The sequence below is a fragment of the Microtus oregoni genome, unplaced genomic scaffold, assembly GCF_018167655.1.
Source record: "Microtus oregoni isolate MIOR12 unplaced genomic scaffold, Mior012 000015F_ref0000493, whole genome shotgun sequence".
Classification (NCBI taxonomy): domain Eukaryota; kingdom Metazoa; phylum Chordata; class Mammalia; order Rodentia; family Cricetidae; genus Microtus; species Microtus oregoni.
In genome coordinates this window covers 4961454-4982633 of record NW_024543074.1, presented here as the reverse complement: position 1 = coordinate 4982633, position 21180 = coordinate 4961454, and the positions used below count along the sequence as shown (strand labels likewise).

The window sequence follows — 21180 nt, the reverse complement described above, 5'->3', positions numbered from 1 at the left end:
GTGGTAGCCGACTGCACTTTCCTGAGCAGTAGTGTTCACACTTTGTTTCTCTATGTCAGGACGTTCCAAATCACGGATTTCGTGTAGGAATGAAATTAGAAGCTGTAGATCTCATGGAGCCACGTTTAATATGTGTAGCTACAGTTACTCGAATTATTCATCGTCTCTTGAGGATACATTTTGATGGATGGGAAGAAGAGTATGATCAGTGGGTAGACTGTGAGTCCCCTGACCTCTATCCTGTAGGGTGGTGTCAGTTAACTGGATATCAACTACAGCCTCCAGCATCACAGTGTAAGTTGCTAATACAGAAAACATGTCTTTTTACAAAAACCAGCTAATTCTACAGAGAGCTCTCTCATGTAAATCATCTTGTAGTTCAAAGGACAAGAATATATCAATGTCTGATGAGTTGCCAGGTAAGTTACTCCACAATATCACAGAATTAGACCGTGAATGTCATGGCAATATGAAGCTGGTATTAGTTATATAGTAAATAGAGAAAACCCCAAATCACCAAGTTAAACTACACTATTGTCAAGTTGAACATTACAGATTAAAAATATATCATTTGTAAATGTTGTTGAGTAGTGCGGGGAATGATTTCGTTAGACAAATGTATCCCCTAAAAGCAGTGTGTACTTCATAAAGATAATTCATCCAATTTGTGTCTAAAATTGTAAGCCTTTCTCCATTACCAATTCTTCCCTTTAATTTTTCAGCATCAAGAGAAAGCCAGTCAGCTTCTTCAAAACAGAAGAAAAAGGCTAAGTCGCAGCAATACAAAGGACATAAGAAAAGTGGGTCGCGATGTGTTTGTATATGTTTTCTAATTGTTAAACAATTGAGGTCTCAGTATTTTTGCACAGAAAATTACATCCCTGTGAGAACTGATGCTTGTTCATTATGTATTATGCTTAAAGGTGCAGTATAACATAAAAGGCAAACCTTTTTGATACTAAGAAACACTTTTAATTGACAGGAGAAATGATACTCTTTATCTGTGTGTTTAAAGCACACAGATAAAGAACGAACAGAGCCTGAGAATGCTTCTTGAAATGATTATAGACCTACTCAAGGTTAATCACTCTTTAAACGTTTTTTAATGAAGAAAAAAAATACTGCTTGATGCTTATAATAGCCATCATTCCTACAGTGTACGCTCTGTATCAAATGATAATCCTGAGAAATCAGCATTGAAGGGCTGGGGAGACAGCTCGGTGGGTACAATGCAGAGGTGGGAACCTGAGGTGGTGGCACACGCCTCTTTTCCTAGCACTCAGGCAGAACCAGGCCGATCTCTTTTGAGTTTGAGGCTAGCCTGGACTATAGAGCTGGTTCCAGGACAACCAAATCTAAACAAATAAATCCTGTCTGGAAAAAAAACACTGAGGTGCAAAGTGATAAGCCTCCCCAGGAAGAACAGACTCCCTCATACATGGGTATATCACATGTCACAGACACACATCAAAATAAGGAGGAAATCATCTAAGTAATCTAGCTAACAAAATCAGTTTTTAAATGCTTCCTGTAATGTATTTTTCTTACAATAAATTGTGGTTGTCATTATTAGCCACAATAACATAAAATGTTTTTCAACTACCATAGAAAGGCGTGAGTTCTGTTCATGAAGCTTGTTATAGAATATCTTATTCTAAAATTTTAAAAAAATGTTTAAGATACTTTTTATAGTAAAATGTGCCTACAGATTAACCAGATATTCTCTGTTCTTCCTGATTAACAGTTATTTATAACTTTTTTAAAGTGACAAACCTAATTACTATGCTGGTGCTTTGAAAAGCAAGTTTCCAAGTCGGGTGGTGGTGACGCACTCCTTTAATCCCAGCACGCGGGAGGAGAGCAAGTTCCAGGATAGCCAACCCTTTGCAGAGAAACCCTGTCTCAAAAAAGAAAATGAAGGGGCTGGAAAGATGGCTCAGCAGTTAAGAGCATTGTCTCCTCTTCCATAGGTCCTGAGTTCAATTCCCAGCAACCACATGACTCACAACCATCTGTAATGAGGTCTGGTGCCCTCTTCTGGCCTGTAGGCATACACAGAGACAGAACATTGCATACATAATTAATAAATATTTTTTTAAAAAAAAGAAAATGAAGTTTCCTCCCATCATAAAACACTATGTCAGACATTGGTAGCACACATCTTTAATTCCAGCACTCAGGAGAGTTCAAGGCCAGCCTGGTCTACAAACTGAGTTTCAGGACAGGCTTCAAAGCTACAGGTTAATTCTGTCTCGAAGAAAAAAAGCAAAAACACAAAATCATTGTCTACCCTCAACTAGTGATAACTTGCATGACATCATTGTAAAGCAGGCTTATCATTTGCCCTTTCCTCTATGGGCAGAACCTCCCTTAGACCTAGAATTTTAGTTTTCTGTAAAGTGAATTTAACAGACTCGTTTAAACTGTCTTATCATTTTGTTGGACAAGAATTTGAGAAAGATTTCAGAAGATTTTAAGATGCTGAAGTTAACTGGTTTTAGCCTGGCATGGAGACAACACTCAACAAGCAGAGGCAGGAGTTCATGGTCATTCTCGGTTCCATAGCAAGTTCAAGGCCTACCTAGGCTTCGTGAGAGCCTGTCTTAAGGAGGCAGGAAGAATACACATACACATAAATAGGTGATGTATATGGGTGTAATTCTACATATACGTGTGTGTGTGTATGTGTGTATTCTCAATGGCTTATGGAAAGCCTTTTTTAAAACTTGCTGGGTATGGTGACTCATACTTGTAATCCCAGCCCTCAGGAAGCTGAGGCAGAAAGGATTGCCACAAGTTTCAGGCCAGCCTGGGCTATAGAATAAGACTGACTTCAAAAACAGAAAGGGAGCTAGAGAGGTGGCTCAGTCATTAGCACCACTTGGTGCCCTTGCAGATGACCAGGTTCGTTTCCCAGGACCTAACATATAAGTTACAATGCTTATAACTCGAATTCCAAGGGATCCGGGTTCTTTTCTGAATCAGAGGTCACACATGGAGTATATATATACATACATGTGTGTATGTACATATATACACACTCAGGTGCATGTAAATATATATTAAATCCTTTTTTTTTAAGGGAAACAATCCTTTTTACTAACTAATGAGCATTATGTGCAGTTTTCTTGCCTCTTTTTTATCGTTGCAAGGTTTGTTTCTGGCTTAAGTGTTTAAATCTTTGAAATGAGTGAATTGACAAAGTAAGAATATTAGTTACCCAAATTTTGGTGCTATTTAACATTCCCAGGTTTCTGAACTAGAGAGTAACTTTAGCTATAGATGGAACATACCCCTTAGCTCTGACATTTTGTTCTTAATACTATGATATCATGACTAGTGCCTTACAATTATTAGATATAGAAAGTAAAATAAATGATGATTCCTTACTAGAAACCCTTGGAATCAGATATGCTTTGTTTTGGAATTGAGAATTTTTTCCCATTTCAGAAAAATATAAGTAAATATTGTGGAATGTAACTATGTAACACTCTGCAAACTCTGGAGTGTTTTCTGAAGCAAAATACAAATGTTGCAGTAAGTGGACCAAGTAAAGATAATAAGTGTATCATCAAGTGAGTATGGTTTTATTGCCAAAATCTTAGAAAAATGCTTTTTGAATGTTGGAATTGAAGAAATATAGTAAGCAATCATTTTATAAAAGTGCTATTTATTTCCTATTCCGTAGGAATTTTTTTGAGGGGATAGTTTGAGCCAGAGTTTCTCTGTATATCCCTGACTGTCCTAGAACTTACTCTGTAAACCAGCATAGCCAGGAATTCAGAGAACCACCTGTCTCTGCCTCCAGAATGCATGCTTCAATTAAAGACACTAACCACCATTGCTGGCAGAATTGTTATTTTTCCCCTATTATGCAAACTTTTATTAGAAATATTTTTCCCAAGGCTAGATGTGGTATCTTAGGCTCATAATTTCATTGGGGGCGGGGGAGATAGGAGGATTGCTGCAAATTCAAGGCCAGCATGGATTGCATAGTGAGTTCTAAGTCAACATAAATTACAGAATGATACCCTGTCCCAAAGGCGGATTGGGATGCAGAGTGGTACTGCATGGCTAGTTCAGTTGTAACATACTTACAACACAATCATGAAGGCCATAATTTGGTTCCCTGAACTTACATAAAAAGCAACGTGGCACATGCTTATGTCAGTGCTAGAAGACAAAACCAAGTTGTTGCTGAGCAGTGATGGCACACGTCTTTAATCCCAGCACTTTAATCCCAGCAGAGGCAAGCAGATAAATTTGAGAACAGCCTAATCTATAGAGCAAGTTCCTGGAGAACCAAGGCTACACAGAGAAACTGTGTCTTGGGGGGAAAAAAATCTTAATTTGTCTGGGAGCTGGAAAGAGCACTTGCTGCTCTGGAGGAGGACCCAACCCAAGTTAGAATTGACCACCCACATTGGTTGGTTCGTTACTGTCTGGAACTTTAGCAAGAGGCAACAGCCTCTTGCCTGTGATAGCACCTACATGTATGTGCATACTGACACACACATACATGTAAATAAAAATGAAAATCAAGGTTATTCACTGCAGGCAGACTTACCCATAGCAGATGAGCTTCAGAACCTGGTGTCTGTCTTTAGTTCACTGGTGGATTGTTGTGTTCTGATTCTGTTGTTTCTTGAAGCTCGGTTGTCTTCTGTACTAAAGTGGTTGTGGTAGTCTTTATTGTCCACCAGGATAGTTGATTGTCTTCATTGTCTGGCATGGTGAGCAGTGAGCCAGGTTTGTGCTATAAGTGTGTTACATAGGGACAGTTGTTAACTAGCCCTTTGGAAAATAAGAGTGCAGTTTTACCAGGAGAGTCTTATAAGCTGTTCAGACTCAAAGAACTTTTTCTCAAGCCATAGTAATCTGAAGCAGCTTAAATCTCTGTTTTCAGGAGGTACTGTGTGTAGGACTTGGTGGTTTTGCCTGGTGTTTTACTCGGAATGTGTTAGAAAAAAATCAGATAGTCACTGCACATGACAGTGTTCTGGCATTGGAGAGCTGAGTGTGAACTCACTTCACTTTCAGATTCATCTTTATGGGAATGCTGCTGACTTAAAATTATGCATTTAATTCTGATTATCTAAAGTTTAGCTGGCTACTGGGTCATTATAAACGTGGGAGGAAAACAGATAAAATGTACATTTGTAAAAATATAGTATCTTTCCGTTTTCACCCTTATTGCACCATGCCTAGTGATTCAGTGTTTGCAAAGTTTAAAACATATTTTAGTTTGGTAGAAGCATTTTGTAAGTCTAGACTGTTTATGTTTACTTATGAACCTGTAACTAAAAATGGTATATGCCTTTATAGCCCTAGCACATAGGAGGCAAAAACAGGAAGATTAGAACCTAAAGTTTCTTGTGGGCTACCTAATTAGTTTAAGGACAGCACAGTCCATGTGAGACCTCGCCTTGAAACTAATTAATTAATTAATTAAGAAAGCTGAGCGCATGCCAGGCGGTGGTGGCGCACACCTTTAATCCCAGCACTCGAGAGGCAGAGGCAGGCAGATCTCTGAGTTCGAGACCAGCCTGGTCTACAAGAACTAGTTCCAGGACAGGCTCCAAAACCACAGAAAAACCCTGTCTCAAAAAAACCAAAAAAAAAAAAAGAAAGAAAGAAAGCTGAGCGCAGTGGTGCACACTTGTGATTCCAGCACTTAGAAGATGGGGGCAGGAAGTTGAGGTTCTGCCTTGTCTATATAGTTAGTTCAAAACGAGCCTGGGCTGTCTGAGATCCTGTCCAAATATGTGAGATTAAAAACTTGTAAGCACAAAACCACAGAGAAACCCTGTCTCGAAAAACCAAAAAAATAAATAAATAAATAAAAACTTGTAAGCAATATGTAATAAGCTTTGAATTTTAGAAGTGCTTTTCTAGGTCAGAATTACAAATGCTGTCTGAAGGCACTGTTGACAAAAACTTAGGGGATCACACTATATAGCAATGTAATTGTGCCATCCAATCGATACTTAGGAAGCTATTTTTGTTTGATTTCTCCCCCAAAGGGCCTTAATTGGGCTCTGTCACCAGGGAAATGCTGCCTTAAAAGTTACGCTCAGGCCGGGCATTGGTGGCAAACACCTTTAAAAAAGTTATGCTCAGAGGCTTTCTCTTGGGATCAGTGTGTAGATCACTGTAGCATTTGCCCAGCATGCATGAGAGCCTGCTGGTCTCCAGCACTACTACAAGAAAGTAAATAAAGACCCTCCCCTTCTATTGGCTTTTCACCCAGTATTTTGTTTTCTTGAGTGAAATTCACCCAGCAGTTGTTTTCACTAACTACTCTGTAGTTTGTTTTGCCTTCTTTAGTCATTTTAAGCTTGAGCGTCAAAACCAGGATTATCAAACCGGAGAGATTGGAACCAACCTACCCCCAGCATGTGCATTTGCTGTGCATGGACACATGTGCACACACACGCATATATGCATAAGTTAAGCCTTCCACAATCAGCTGACTGTACAACCCAGCCTCCCTAGTAATGCGATGCACTTTTTCTTATCACACACCTAAGTCAAAGCTTACTTCAGTCTGACTTGATGTTTAGAGAGGAAGATGCCAGTTGGGAAGAAGCCTGTCAGTTTGTCGAGCCTGCCCATGACAGGCGGGGTGCGGAGGAGTTTCTCTGGGGACGAAGAGTTGACTCCTCCTCCATATCGAACCCTGCCAGCACAGACAGCCCTGGAGGCCTTCCCACCTCCCAGCACTAGCCGAGAGTTCAGGCCCAGCCTCAAAACAGGTAACTAGTGACGGCAGCACCACAGGTACTAGAGGGTCAAGTGCTGGGCAGGGTGGTGGGACACAGAGCATGGTCTGGCGTGGCAGTGCTGACTCAAAGCTTTTCTTTTTCTTCTTTTCCTCTTTTTTTTTAACTAAAATATCCATTTTCACTGGTAGGCATTTCACTAAGATGAGTCATCAGGAAAAGGAGATTTTGGTGTCCTTACGTCTTGTGAAAGCTGTCATTTTAGGAATTATGAGGCAACTTCTGATATTTCATTCTTTAATTAAAATGGCTAACATATTACATTGTAGACATCCATGTGACTTAACTTGGGGGAGAGAGAGATCCTGAAGAACTCATCTAATTAATCAGACCAAAAAGTGAGACATTTTCCATAACATTCCATAGTGACTCATTCTTAGAAAATGTGTGTTGAGTTCAAGTAATTTTGGTTTTGGTAGTAAATCCTAGCTGAGCATCATCACAGACTTGAGACACATTAACTGTATATCATGGTATTTAATTGATTGAACTTTATTTCCATAATTCCATGTTTCTGTGTGCACAGTGATTAAGTAAGTGACTTTTTTGGTGTTTAGTTGGTTAGACCAGGGTTGTAGAGGCAAGGAAGACTGCTCAAGGTTTTACCCCTTGTAATTGCTAAAACCAAAGCTTACTTTAGATTAAAGATCTTGGAGCTTCAAAGCCAGAGTGCATGTTTAATTAGCATGTATCCTTCCACAAGTTAAGGATTGCTTTTCAACTGACTTGCTTTAGCTGATCAGCATTTCCTAAATGGCTTTGTAGTTTTGAAAGTCTACGTGGAACTTTAGTACCTTGTTCCCTTCTCGTCTGTTTGCCAGAATGTTTTGTGCCTGACATTATTAGCCATTATTTCACTTCTATTTAAGATGTACTCCTTTGCTCTCACAGCTCTGCCAGTGTGTGTGGCCAGTTTTCCACCAGTCAGTTTTTCTGATGATTACTATGGTAGCCTTAGGTCAAGGGAAATGTCCATGCTCTGTTTTACATGAAGAACAGATTTGGATTACAAATCTCAGATTTCGTCTGCTGTGGCCAGGCATGGTGTTAAGACCTATAAACCCAGAAGGAAGATGGGCAGCCTCTTGAGAGACCCTTTCTCGACAAATGCCAACATGTTAGCTATTCTTTTAATGTATCACCCTCTAAGAACTAACTTCTCTTTTCATATGTGCTATTTATGAAACAGTATTTTAAACAGAATAATTTTGGAAGAGTATGTCATGTTTTGATAGAGGCTCTGATTCACAAGCTGAACTTGACTTGTAAGATACTACAAGAAAAACCTTGTGGCTTCTGACTTCCTCATTCCTTTAGTGCCTGTCTTCTGAGCTCTGGGCTGTGTCCTATGGGCTGTGGTGTAATCTGCTCCATGAAACACTATAGAAACTATACGATTGCCTTCATGTCTGAGAGCCACCGTTGGGTCGGCTGTTGGGAGAATTTATGATTATTCGTTTTTGAAATGTCACTTCCATTTGTTTCTCTTGTGAAATGTTCATAAATAGTGTGACTAAAATGAATCCCTTTTAAAAGCATGGTTTAGAAATCACATTGGTGTAGAATGTGGCATTGAGCCACTCGATCATCCATCATCTAGGAAGAAAGGATGAAAATAAAGGCGGGCTTTATTTTCGTTTTCATGAAAAGTGGAAGTTTGCATTTAAAACATTCCATTTCTGAGTGAATGTTTCACCTTTATCTTGAGTGATTTTAAAGTACATCATTTCCATATTTTAGCATGATTCTACTCCAGATACTTGTTTTGAGTATAAATGCATACAGCTTTAGGGTGTGCTTTAGAACCTCAGCTTTATCTTTCTTACATAAAAACACATCCTTTTGAGTGAAACATCTTTGATCTTGAAGCATGGTGATTCCCATTCATTTAGCCATCTAATCATCGTATAACAAGATAACATTCAACCTTTTATTGTGGGTACTGCACCTTTAATGAAATGTGGGTTTTGTTTCAGTGTTTATCCTTGTGATAGTACTAAAATGTTCGTAATACTTACTGCATGTTGGTTAGATCTAAAATATAGCTATTGCATATTTGCTAATGTTCATTAGAACATATTTTTATTAAGCAAAGGAAGAACTATACAGTTGCACATGCTTTGCCTTTCAACAGTATGTTGTTTCTTTTGCTCTTACTATACACAATATATTCACTTTTTTGTCTTTGGACTATTAAGTTTTCAATATTGATATCAAAATAGGAACCAAAGTAAGATGAATTGTCAACTCTCAAAACATTATTCCTTACACTTGGTAAATGAGACATCAGAAGTGCTAGCTGATGGTACATGCCTTTAATCTGAGCTTCAGGAGTTGAACCTATGTGAGTTCAAGGCTAGTCTCTACCATCAACATAGCAAGTTTCAGGCCAGCCAGAGCTACATAGTGAAGCCTCATCTCAAAAATATAGATAAGACTGGGTTCTGTATATCTTTGTTGATTTTATTATACAGTATGGTAGTCGATCCTGGCCTCAAACTCAAGATCCACTTCCTTCAGCCTCCAGACTGCTGGGACTACTGGTGTGAGCCAAAACACTTGGACTGGGAGAGAGGTCATTAATTTTTAAAGAAATCTTCAAAACTAAAATCAGTACACAGAGTCTGGAAGTGTAGCCCAGAGGTAGAGTACTGACCTAGCATAAATAATTTTGGGCAAAATGATGTCACACACCTGTAAACTAGCACTTGTAAGGAAGTGCTAGGCAGGAAGATCACAAATTCTAAGTCAATCTGAGCAACGTAGCAAAGACCCTGTCTCAAACTTTAAAAGGGTGCCTGGTGGGGCTGAAGCTCTTGAGAAGAGCACTTGCCTAATGTGCCCAAGGCCCTAGGGTCAATTTCCAGCACAAGGAGTGAGGGCAGAAGGAAGGAAGGAAGGAAATTAAGTTCAGGGGGTTTTGGTATAAGCAGGTTTTTATTTCACATGCAGGCTCCCTTTGTTCAATTATCTGTTCTAATATAGTACTAAACTACGCACATAACATGTGTGTATTTATAGAGAAAAAGAGAGATCATATGTACTGTATGCTGTATTTTTTCCAGTTACATACATACATATATACATACATATTAATAAAACTAATTTGAAAATTAGGTATATTAAAATAAGTTTACTGTGCTGGCTTATACCTATAATTTCAGCACTTGTAGTAGGCTGAGACAGGAAGCCAGCCTGGACTACATGAGCCCTTGTCTCAATAAAAAGAAAGTAAAGAAAAAAAAAATCATGGGGCCCGGGTAAGAGGAGGGAGGCATAGCTGGTGATCTCAGACTTATCAAAACTGAGATGGCTAAAGAAATGTTAGCTAGATGTGGTAGTGTATACCTAGAATCCCAGCCCTCTGGAGGTAGAGGCAGAAAGATCACAAATTCAAGGCCATTTTGGGCTACATAGGCAGGCACTATCATGTTGAGTATTATACCTCCAAATGTACAAGAAATATGTTGGTTTCTATAGGCATTGACATAAAAGTGAATATTTAATTCTAAAAATTTTCAATTATTTTAGTTAAACACTGTTACTTGAGCATTCTACTGGAGATCATCCACTGTGTAGTGTCCATTGTGCATCATTGTTCCTCTCCTAAACATTTATTAATTAACAGTAGACTTTAAAATTAGAATTGAGAGGTGTAGCCCAATAGTAGAGTACTTGCCAACACATATGCAAGGCCCTAGAAACATACACACACAAAAAAGTATCTTTTAGGCCTTTATTATTTTTGTTGTCTGTTTTACAGTACTGGGGTCAAGTCCATCACCTCATGTGTGCTAGGCAAGCATTCTACCCTTGAGTTCCACCTAGCCTTCCATGGTTTCATCTTTATAGGTATTGAAGAAATGACATCTTCTTAGCTGTAAAATAGATAGAAGATGAACAGCCAGGGCAGTCCAGAAGACTTGGTAACATCCTGTGCATTTCTGTCTCATACAGTGACCACATCACAGCTGAAGGAGGAGCTGCTAGATGGAGAGGATTATAGCTTCCTCCAAGGAGCATCTGACCAAGAAAGCAATGGCTCTGCCACCTTCTACATCAAACAAGAGCCATGAGGTGGCTCAGAAACTAGGAGTGGAAGGGACTGTTTTACAGGACAGATTTGTCGTCATCCAGCTGTACAGCAGGCTATTGTACTGGGACATTTTGCTAAATACAGAAAAGTTCAGTTCCAGATTTTTCAGGTGGGGGGGAAACTATTTTGGTGGGGAGGGAATTTTTCAATTTATAAAGATGGACGATTTTTGTGTTGTATTTGAAGCTTTTGAAAGAATTTTGTAATATTTTCCAAGTTTGGATTTATGTGCATTGTTAACAAGAACTGAAATTCTAACTTTTTTGGTAAGATTAAAGTTTAGGTAGCAGGATTGAAGGAAATGATTAAGAAGGATATAGCTGTAAATGCGAATGAACTGTCATTACAAATGAACCTTCTTGGTACCTGTTGGGAGATTTTTGAATTTTAGAGTTAGGCCAGTCACATCTCCAGCTTCCTTTGCTGCAGAAATATGCAACTGAACCCCTCACAGAGGGCTCATCACCACATAGATCACGGAAGGGGTCATTAACTGTGCTCGCTGATATTTTATTGCTGCCCATTTAAATGTTTGTACAGAAATTTTTTCATTCTGCTAAAATTTATTTGGAGTTGTATATGAAACTAGAACTCTGGATACTTTTATATGCTCTCCTTCAAGTAAAAATGATAAAGTTTCTAACACTAGAGTGTTAAACTGGAATGGTTGACAGATACCAGGATCTCAGTCTATATAAGGGGTCAGGGAAAATGAATATTTTCCCAAGTTTATTCTATTTTCCTTGCTAGAGAATAAAGAACATCCCATGAAAAAGATACTCTTATCAAACCTCTGCCATTTCCCTCCGTCTGAGAGAGAGCAACTTGATTGATAAAACCACCCCAAAAACAGATGTTCTGTATTACCAATAGAATCAGATAAAAAAAAGTTGTTTAGATTTCAGATCATTCCAGCTCCACTTTGAACTGTCCTGGATTTGTTAGAAACTTACTGAAAGAAAACTTAATTTTCTTAAAATTCCATATACACACACATATTGACTTATCTTTAATTGTAGGCAGAATTTATTTTAACAATAACTGATTTGGACCATTTTAAACATTCCCTATTTTAAAATTCATATGACTTCCTTTAAAAAATAGGATAAAAGAGTAAATTGGTGAAAGGTTTGCTCTCTGCATTTTTCTACCCTTCTACCGAGTTGTGACTGAATGAGCGCTCTAGAATTTACCAGTGAGGTTCATAAACTAAACTCTCAGGAATTCATTGCATCTGTTCTAGAAGTGCTTCTGGGTCTGAGCCTGGCCTCTTCAGAGTGGTAATACTGCCCATCTCCTCTGGAAAATAGGCAGGGCTAATGAGAAGTTAAAATGATTAACCTCTGCAGCCCTACAGCCTATGGAATGCTTTAAAAAAACGCTAATGGAAAACCCCAGGAGACATTTTAGGTAAGATTTTTGTTTGACTTTTAAATGCATAGAACGTTAAAAACCAGCAATTTATTTTCTAAAATATTGCTCTACTTTTGGGAATAATAGCATTGGTAATACGCACAGGTTTACCTCATTCTATGCAAGAGGGGTTAATAACGTAAGGTTTTGTAGTAGCTACTGGAAGTAAAATGTGTTACTTTATAGTGTAAAAATGTATGGAATCGCATGTCACCATTTCTTAATACTGACTCTGGGGGCTAAATGCAGATCACATCAATGCAAGTTGAATCTCGTGTCATTTATATGTGAATTCAGCTGTAAAATTACTGGATATTTATCTTAAACAAGATTGCTGAGGGGGACCTACTGTAAATGTGACATCCTCGCACTTCCCAAATCTTTGAAGGATCTTCCCAGGAACTTCAAACCTAGAAGAGGTCCAAAGCAAATGTTATAGTCTTTATTCTCAGGCTCAGTGGATTAAATCCAGGACTGTGCTTCCATGGTACCAGCACAAGAAGCCTGTTGTATGGGGTGCACTCCTCATAGCTTAGGTGTAGGAGTTCTCCAAGGAACGAACTGTAAGCCAGGAAAGATGTGATTTCATGCCAGCCAGTCCTGGTAATTAGTTCTGTGAAATGCTTATTTGTAGCCAGGTTCTACAAGCTTCCAATTCTACACCAAAACCAGGCTTGGCGTGTTTAGAATTCCCCACCTATATTCATTAAATGTTTATGTTCACCAAGAGTGAGGGGTTGTTAGGACTTGTTAGAGTCTAAGCACAACCCAGAGCCCTCTTCTTTGTTAAGACCCTCACTCCTGCTGCTAACAAAGAATGTTAACCAGAGGAGACTTCCATTGTAGCCATAATTACTGTTTGTCATACAGCTCAGTACCCCTGTTCTCTCTCAAAGTTTAAAATGTACTGCTGACCTTGGGTTTTTGTTTTCCTGTTAGGAGCCTGGGAACTTTTAGTAGTTTAAACTTTTTAACCTTTTCCTTGCTGTGTATGAGGAAAGCTAAAGCTGTTATCAACTTTTTATTCTGCGGATACTAACACGGGTTTTCAGTGTTTGTTTGTTTTTATTATTATTAATTTTGTGTGATGTGAATACCCTCGCCCATCAATATTTGTATTATGGTGCTATATATTTGGTAATGATCCTTTAATATTGGGGAGGGATTTTAAAAATACTGTGATTAAACTGGGTATCTTCCTTTGATTTTCATATTTTAAATAAAGCCACAGTCATTTATACAAAATAAAATAAAATAAAATAAAAATGCATCTGTCCCTGGGCAACTTTTCAAGGACAGAGGCCAAAGTAAAGTACATAAGGTTTTTACATCATTTCTGTGTGCGTTTGATATATAGATCAATATCTGGACAAATTTAATCTTTTATTTTCTGGTAACTTGTGATCATTGAGGAAGTATTTGAAGCTTTCTCATGAAATGTACATAGCGTGAAAAATCCCTTCAGAGAAATTTATGTTCCTTTCATTTTTACCAAAATGCAAATTTTCAGCATGGATGTGAAAAGCATTAAAATTATAACTTTGTGTACAAGATGAAAATAATTCACTAAATTTGCCCTTTTTTTACACAAAATAAAATGTTAAAGTTAAGCATTATTTACCAGTTTTTTCAACATTTGTTTATCAAGGAGTGTGGGTGGATGTGCTGTGGTGCACATGGAGACAAAAGTCAGTTCTTCACATGTGAGTCTTAGAGTGGGCCTGAGGTTGTCAAACTCGGCAGCAATCCCCTTTCATCTTGTGTGTGTTTCAAAGCCCAGCTTTCAAGAGCTGATTCTTTTCACTGTGAGATCCGAGAATTAACTAATTGGGCTTACCATATTATACTCTAACCTCTCCCTGAGACCACTTGCAATTAGGCAGAGTTATATAGCAAGTGGCAGAGTGGCTGTGTAGTCAGCCTCCCTCCCTCCCTTTCCATGAGAGTATAAACAATCAACAGTAGGATGATCCTTTAGCTGAGCTCCCCAAGATGGCCATTACTTGCCTCAAGAGAGTCAGGATACAAAGTAAAGGAGAAGAGTACTGTGAGAAGGAATTTCCCACCGTCCAACAGGCAATAAGACACCACTTCTGACCTCTGTACACCAGACTACACATGCAGTCTTTAAGAGGGAATAAAGCTTCAGGCTGGGAACTACATTAATTGCTCGCTCTTTAACCTATGTCTCGAGACTTTCTGCTAAGCAACGGAAATATAAATCTGACCTGCTTGACTTTGTTTCTTTGTCACTACATTTTCACACACCCATCTTGCAGAAATAGACATTTCTCTATTAGCTAATGATCCCTAGCTTATTCTTCACAGTAAATAAGACTACTTTGTTTAATGCCATTATAATCATGAGACAAAATCACTTTTAGTTCTAGCAAATGAGCAAAGGACACTGCATCCAGTTCCAAAGTCTTTATTGTTTTAGAAAAGATGATCCATTCTGTGGAATGAAGAGTTGTGCCCAGGGATCCATCAGTAATGCTGAGAACTATCTCTACTCATATACCCAGTCATGAGCACAAGACTTATAGTCAACCAGTTCTTCAGGCTTAAACCATAGACTGATCTCCTTCTCTGCACTTTGAACTGAATCACTGCCATGAATGATGTTCCTAAAAAAGAAAGCTCATTTATTATGGTGTATTACAGTGCCAGAGTCCATTTAATACATCCCAAGTATCCCGAAACCAACTGTAGGGCTGAGAGTGCTGTGAAATCCATTGGATAGGACTGAAGAGACTAAACGGTTAACACTTGTTGCTCTTGCAGTTGCAGAGGACCCAGGTTTCAGTTCACATGGTGGCTCTCAACAATGCATAACTCAGTTCCAAAGCATCTCATATATGTAAGCAGAACACTCAGAAAAATCTTTAAATATCACACCAAAAATTTTTTAAAAAGCTATAAAAGTGCCCAAATAAAAAGAGCCGTACGCAAAACCACAGAGAAACCCTGTCTCGAAAAACCAAAAAAAAAAAAAAAAACTTAAAAAGAGCCGTACGTCCAAGTTTTCCCTTCAAGAGTATTTATAACCCAAGATTGCTACGAGTGCCAAAGAAAAGTTCCTTCTGAAACACAGAAGTAGGCAAGCCTCCCCCTAATCAAAAGCCAATCCTATTTTTTTTCCCTTGGGGGGAGCTAGTCTCAAATTTCCTATGCAGCTTAAAATGACTGAACTTTCTGATTTTCCTGCCAGCTTATCTAATTTACATAGGCTGGAAATTAAACTCATGGCCTCCTTCATGCCAGGCAGGCAGTCTACCAACTAAGCTACAGCCTCAGCTCTCTGCATTGCCGCTGGCTGGCTGGCTAGTTGATTGGGTTTCTGAGAGTTTCTCTGTGTAGCCCTGGCTGTCCTAGAACTCTGCTTACAGACCACACTGGCCTGGACCTCCGTGATCTTCCTGCCTCCCAGGTGTGGATTAAAATCATGCATTTTCTTAATTAAAGTGATTTGCAAGCCATTGCTTATTAGTAACAATCCTTTTATTACAAAGTTTGGGTACAAATTATGGCTTAGGAAAACTCAGAGGGTTAGGTTTCACATGGTGAGGTTAAACCCTGTTTCCCATGTAGAAACTATCACATGCAGCTCTCTGTACAGTGAGTGTCTCAATTACAAATTTTAAGCAATCATTCACAGAAGTGTTTAGTGATAATTTCCATGTTGTATTTTCAGGTTTTCGTGAACTTGGGGTATGCCCAAAATGTTGTATGCTCCACTTCGAGTTAAAAGTATTTTCCCTTCCGTCTCTCTCCCTCTCTCAACACACACACACACTTACCTGCCAACTTGAATGCAAAAATCCCCTCGAATGGTGCCTGGCTTAGAGTCAGCTGGATTGGTCTCTCCCAGCATCATTCGGCCTGTCTTCACCACATTGAGCCCCTCCCAGACCTTAATAGAAGAAAAAAGTTACTGAGACAGAACCATTAAGGACACTGAGTTATGACATTGTGGTCAGATAACCTCAACAGAGCAAGAATCTGTTTTAAATTCACAAGTAGGGTATAGGAAAAGACTACTCAACTTGAGAATAAGTTACAAAGTCTGGAGAAAGATCAGTAATCAGTGGGCAGGGCCTCCCTGGGAAAGCAAGATGGCAAGTACTGCAGGGAAGAGAAGGGCTGGCCTAGGAACTGGAAGTACTCTTAAACAATTTCAGTGTCTTACACTCTGTGATCATCCTCAGGGGACACCAAAACCACCCAGAAGACACTACACCCAGAGTGCAGAGCCAGAGAACTTATGCACTACAGATTATATACTTCAGAAATACTTGTCTAGGGATCTGGGTGGGGTGGTGCACGCCTTTAATCCCAGCACTAGGGAGGCAGAGGCAGGTGGGTCTTCGTGAGTTCCAGATCCGAGGCCATTCTGGTCTACAAGAGCTAGTTCCAGGACAGGCTCCAAAGCTACAGAGAAACCCTGTCTCGAAATAAAATTTAAAAAAAAAAAAAATACTTATCTAGGTCTAGGAAACATTGCAGTCAAAAGTACTTGGCAAACATAGTGCTTCCTTGAAAGCCTATAAAGATTGCCTTAAACTTTTTTTCACAGCCGGGCGTTGGTGGCGCACGCCTTTAATCCCAGCACTCGGGAGGCAGAGGCAGGCGGATCTCTGTGAGTTCGAGACCAGCCTGGTCTACAGAGCTAGTTCCAGGACAGGCTCCAAAGCCACAGAGAAACCCTGTCTCGAAAAACCAAAAAAAAAAAAAAAAAACTTTTTTCACATCACGTATTTGTTCGAGACAGGGTTTCTCTGTTTTGGGACTCACTCCGTAGACCAGACTGTCCTCCAACTCATAGATCCACCTGCCTCTGCATCCCAAGTGCTAGGATTAAAGGCCATTACCACACACCACCATTAGCTATGTGCGTACACACATGCACATTCAAATACTGGTGCCTGCGGAGGCCAGAGGCGTGAGTCACCGGTGGTGTGAGCCAGCTTGTGTGGGTGCTAGGAACCTAACTCCTGTCCTTTGTGTGGGTGCTAGGAACCTAACTCCAGTCCTTTGTGTGGGTGCTAGGAACCTAACTCCAGTCCTTTGTGTGGGTGCTAGGAACCTAACTCCAGTCCTTTGCAAGAGCAGCCTGAGCTTTACACTGAACTACAAAGCCCAGAGTCTTTCAAAAGTGTGTTTACCCCACACACACAATGTCTAGTTAACTAACTCCTGACTATGTATACCCCCAGTACTCTAGGCAGACCTCTAGATGAGTCTGGGCCACACAGAGGACAGAGTAATCCCGTTAGTCCCTCACACTCACCATGGCCACCACGGGCCCGGAGTTCATGTACTTCACCAGCCCTGGGAAGAAAGGACGGTCTTTCAGGTCAATGTAGTGCTGCTTCAGGTGTTCCTCAGAAGCCTGGCAGATAGAGGGTTCCATCAGGGAACAAACTGGAAAGGCTTAAATATGACTGTCCCACCCAATGGGTGGGGGTGGGCGCTCCAACATGACAGGTTCTTAATTTCAGGTTTGGTTGGTTTTTTAGTACATTCAAAGGGATCCATGCTATAAAACTGACACCATTATGGCAGAAAAAAACTGTAAGTATACCCTTGAGCTGGGAATGCAGCTCAGTGGTAGAGTGATTGCCTAGCATATGGAAGACCTTGTGTTCAGTCTTCGGCACCAGTTTTTAAAAGGAGGATGACTCTGGGAATGCATGTGAAGAAAAAGTGCAGGCTAGTAGACCTGAATCTGAATTTCCCAGAACCTCCCACCCAGAGATGAGAGATAAAGACAGTAGTTGTCCTGGAAGCTCATTGGCCAGCTTACTGGAATATGCAGCAATGAGCAAGAGCCAAAAAGACGGACCAACACACAACACACCATGCACAAGACAAAAAGAGCAAGTGTTTACATGAGCTGTGCATGATAGCTCATGCCTGTAATCCTAGACTGTAGCAGGGGAATCACAAGCTCAAAGCCAGCCTGAGATAGAGATCTTGTCTTAAAAAATAAAAGACTCAGCCAGGCGGTGGTGGTGCACACCATTAATCCCAGTACTTGGGAGATAGAGGCAGGCAGATCTGTGAGTTCCAGGAAAGCCAGGACTACACAGATTCTCTAGTATTGTCAGTGATGTTAAGGATACAGAACACTAAACAAGTAATTTGAGGCAAGATTTAGAAAGTGAAATGTTTGCTAAATGTGCCAGGTAACAGATAACCTCAGGTTCCCCTGTCAAGTGATTCTAAACATTTCAGATAATAACAAACTTTTAAGGTTGAGTATTTTGCCTGCATGTGTGTCTGTCCCAGAAGGCCAGAAGATACCAGGTACCCTGGAACTGGTTAGAGATGTTTGTGAGCCACCATGCAGTGCTGGGAATCAAACCCGTGGCCTCAAGAAGTACTCTTAGTTGCTGGGCCAGCTCTCCAACCCCAAGCAATCTTTGTTTTGTTTTTGGAGACAGGTTCTGTGTAGTCCTGATTGGCCTGGAACTTGCTGTATAGTCCAGCAGGCTGTCCTCAAACTCAAGAGATCTGCCTGAGAGGTTTTCCTAATTATGTGTATGGGTGTTTTGCCTGGATGAGTATCTTTCCATCCGTTGCATGTCTCATGCCCACTGAGGCCAGAAGATGGTGTCAGATCCCTTGAAACTGAAGTTTCAGTTCTGAGCTGCCATGTGCGTGATGGAAATTAAACCCATCCTCCAGAAGAATAAAGTGTTTTATCCTCTGAGGCTTCTCTCCAGTCCCAAGAACTAAATTGATGCCCTTTATTAAATTGCAGTATTTCCCAGCACTCGGGAGGCAGAGGCAGGCGCATCTCTGTGAGTTCGAGACCAGCCTGGTCTACAAGAGCTAGTGCCAGGACAGGCTCCAAAGCCACAGAGAAACCCTGTCTCGAAAAACCAAAAAAAAAAAAAAAAAAAATTGCAGTATTTATTAAGAGTAATCTTTTAGCTGGGCAGTGGTGGCGCTTCCTTTATCCCAGCATTTGGGAGGCATAGATGGGGGATCTCTGAGTTCGAGGTCAAACTGGTCTACAGAGTTAGTTCCAGAATAGCTAGGACTATATAGAGAAACCTTGCCCATGGAGGGGGGAAAAAAAAGCAACTGTTTTTTTTTTTTTTTTCTTTTTTAGACTGGGTCTCAGGCCCTTAAACTCCAGGTGTTAGCCAAGGGTAACCCTGAACGACTGAACCTCTTAACTCCACTTTCCGAGTGTCAAGATTACGTAGTGCTACCACACCCTACTGTTTATGCGGGGCTGGGGATGCATCTCATACTAGGCACTATACCAAATGTGAACTACACCTTCAGCTGGGGGCCACATACATGAAAAATAGTTACTATCACACTGCAAGGAGGGATGCAGCCTTAATACCTCTGTGATCCCTAAGTTTCCGCTAAAGCACCAAAGGATTGCACCTACTCCACCCACCCATTCCGTATAGTGTGGACCCCAGGCTGACTCCTTGCCGCCCCAAGAAGAGTGGAGGCCCTTTGCAAGGCAGCTAGGACCTGGGCAGGACCAGGACGCACAGCGGGAGGAAAGCCAAGCCAGAGTCACGTTACCTCCGCTTAACCTTCCCAAGGGCGTCTGTCCTCCCCAGCCTGGGAAAGGGCCAGCGGGTCACTACCGACTAGTGGGGGGCGAAGGTGAAAAGGACTCTCCTGGGAGCGAAATCAGCCACGAAGCCTGACTCCAATTCCAAAAGGCAACGTGGATAAACCACTGGAGGGAGGGCAAAACACCTGGGACCCAACAACAGAGGGGTAGGGGGTGAGGGGGTGCGTTACCCGAAGGAACTTCATGGCCACCAGGCGGAACCCCTTCTGCTCGAAGCGCTTGATGATCTCGCCCACCAGGCCGCGCTGCACGCCATCTGGCTTGATGGCAATGAAGGTACGCTCGAGGTTAGCCATGGTCCTGCCAGGGCAAGAAATGCAGTCGATGAGGCCGGGCCGAACCAAGCCGGCCCGGGAGGCCACGTGGGCTCCCGGCACCTCCGCCGCTGAGGACACGTGGCTTTCCGGGTACTTCTTCCCCACCAGAGAGGCCCAGGAAGGGGACCGTGGTAGCCAAAGTTGGGGTGATGTTGGAGTGGAGAGTGTATCCCAGCCTTACCGAAAGTTAGTTGGCTGGACGACCAGTGTGGGCGGTGAGTGAAGGGAAGAAAGAGCAGAGGGACCACCAGACGGGCGCGGGGTAAGGAAGGAGGGGTGCAGGGCGGGACGAAGAACGTCACAACCCGGAGGAGCTGCTGCCCAACCCGGGAAGTTCAGCCGGTCCGATCTGCCAGTCGTCTGTGTCCCCGCCCAGCGGCCCGTGGTGCATTCCCTTGCCTTGCAAGGCTTTTGAGGACTGAGAGGCAGGAAGTGATTTGTTCCCCACCCAGGTCGGCCTGCACTTTGCTTACTGCTGGCTCCAACACCTAAATTCTTTCTTCCTGGAGACATTCGCATTCAGCCTTCCCAGCGGCACCAACGCCCAGCTAAACCCTCCCTGCCCTAGGGAGGCAAATCTTTTCCACCTTTGATTCAATCCTCTATCTCTCTCTGCTTGAGGTTTTAGCCTTCCTCATCCAAAATGACAGCTTCCCTAGAAGCCAGTCCCCTATGTCCCCTCCTCAGAAGGCCATCTGTTCAGGTCTCTGTCTCAGAATGACTTTCCAATTCCTAAGACAATCCATTTTGACTCCAGGATCTGCCCCCTCCTGTCTGTCTCCCCGCCTACCTTTCTGTCCTCCGTCAGCTACCCTGTTCCCAACCAGAGACACCCAGCACTATCCCCTTAAACGTGAGCCACTCCTGGCAAGCGACTAGAGTTTCCAAAAGTTGACAGCCTACCTGTACTTCACAGAGAATTCAAGGCCAGCCTGGTAAGTTTAGTACACTGTACTCCGTCTC

General features: G+C 41.4%; 2 protein-coding genes across 10 annotated transcripts in view; one reads left to right on the top strand and one right to left on the bottom strand.

Moving 5' to 3' along the window:
* Positions 1–13557, top strand: part of Mbtd1 (mbt domain containing 1) — a 59144-nt gene extending 45587 nt beyond the window's left edge. For all 9 annotated transcript variants that reach the window (XM_041664257.1, XM_041664253.1, XM_041664254.1 and 6 more), the window contains 3 exons: positions 60–294; positions 723–800; positions 10740–13557. In XM_041664257.1, the coding sequence (XP_041520191.1) occupies positions 60–294; positions 723–800; positions 10740–10858 (432 nt within the window). In that variant the 3' untranslated portion in view covers positions 10859–13557. The remainder of the gene's footprint in view (positions 1–59; positions 295–722; positions 801–10739) is intronic.
* Positions 13558–14703: 1146 nt separating this feature from the next.
* LOC121456528 (nucleoside diphosphate kinase B) lies at positions 14704–20555 on the bottom strand. Its single transcript, XM_041664768.1, has 5 exons — positions 20399–20555; positions 20071–20200; positions 17582–17683; positions 16092–16204; positions 14704–14918 (listed from the first exon to the last, which is right to left on the bottom strand). Exons 2-5 carry the CDS (start codon positions 20194–20196, stop codon positions 14801–14803), a joined length of 459 nt encoding a protein of 152 aa, XP_041520702.1. The 5' UTR covers positions 20197–20200; positions 20399–20555; the 3' UTR covers positions 14704–14800.
* Positions 20556–21180: the final 625 nt, after the last annotated feature.

What these genes read in the sequence shown, in the direction of transcription:
- LOC121456528 (XM_041664768.1), bottom strand. Translation starts at nt 20,196, where the DNA reads ATGGCTAACCTCGAGCGTACCTTCATTGCCATCAAGCCAGATGGCGTG. An exon ending in TGGCCATGAAGTTCCTTCGG is followed by an intron (nt 17,684 to 20,070) that starts GTAACGCACCCC and finishes TCTATCTGCCAG; the next exon opens with GCTTCTGAGGAACACCTGAA. An exon ending in TTTTGCATTCAAGTTGGCAG is followed by an intron (nt 14,919 to 16,091) that starts GTAAGTGTGTGT and finishes TTTCTTTTTTAG; the next exon opens with GAACATCATTCATGGCAGTG.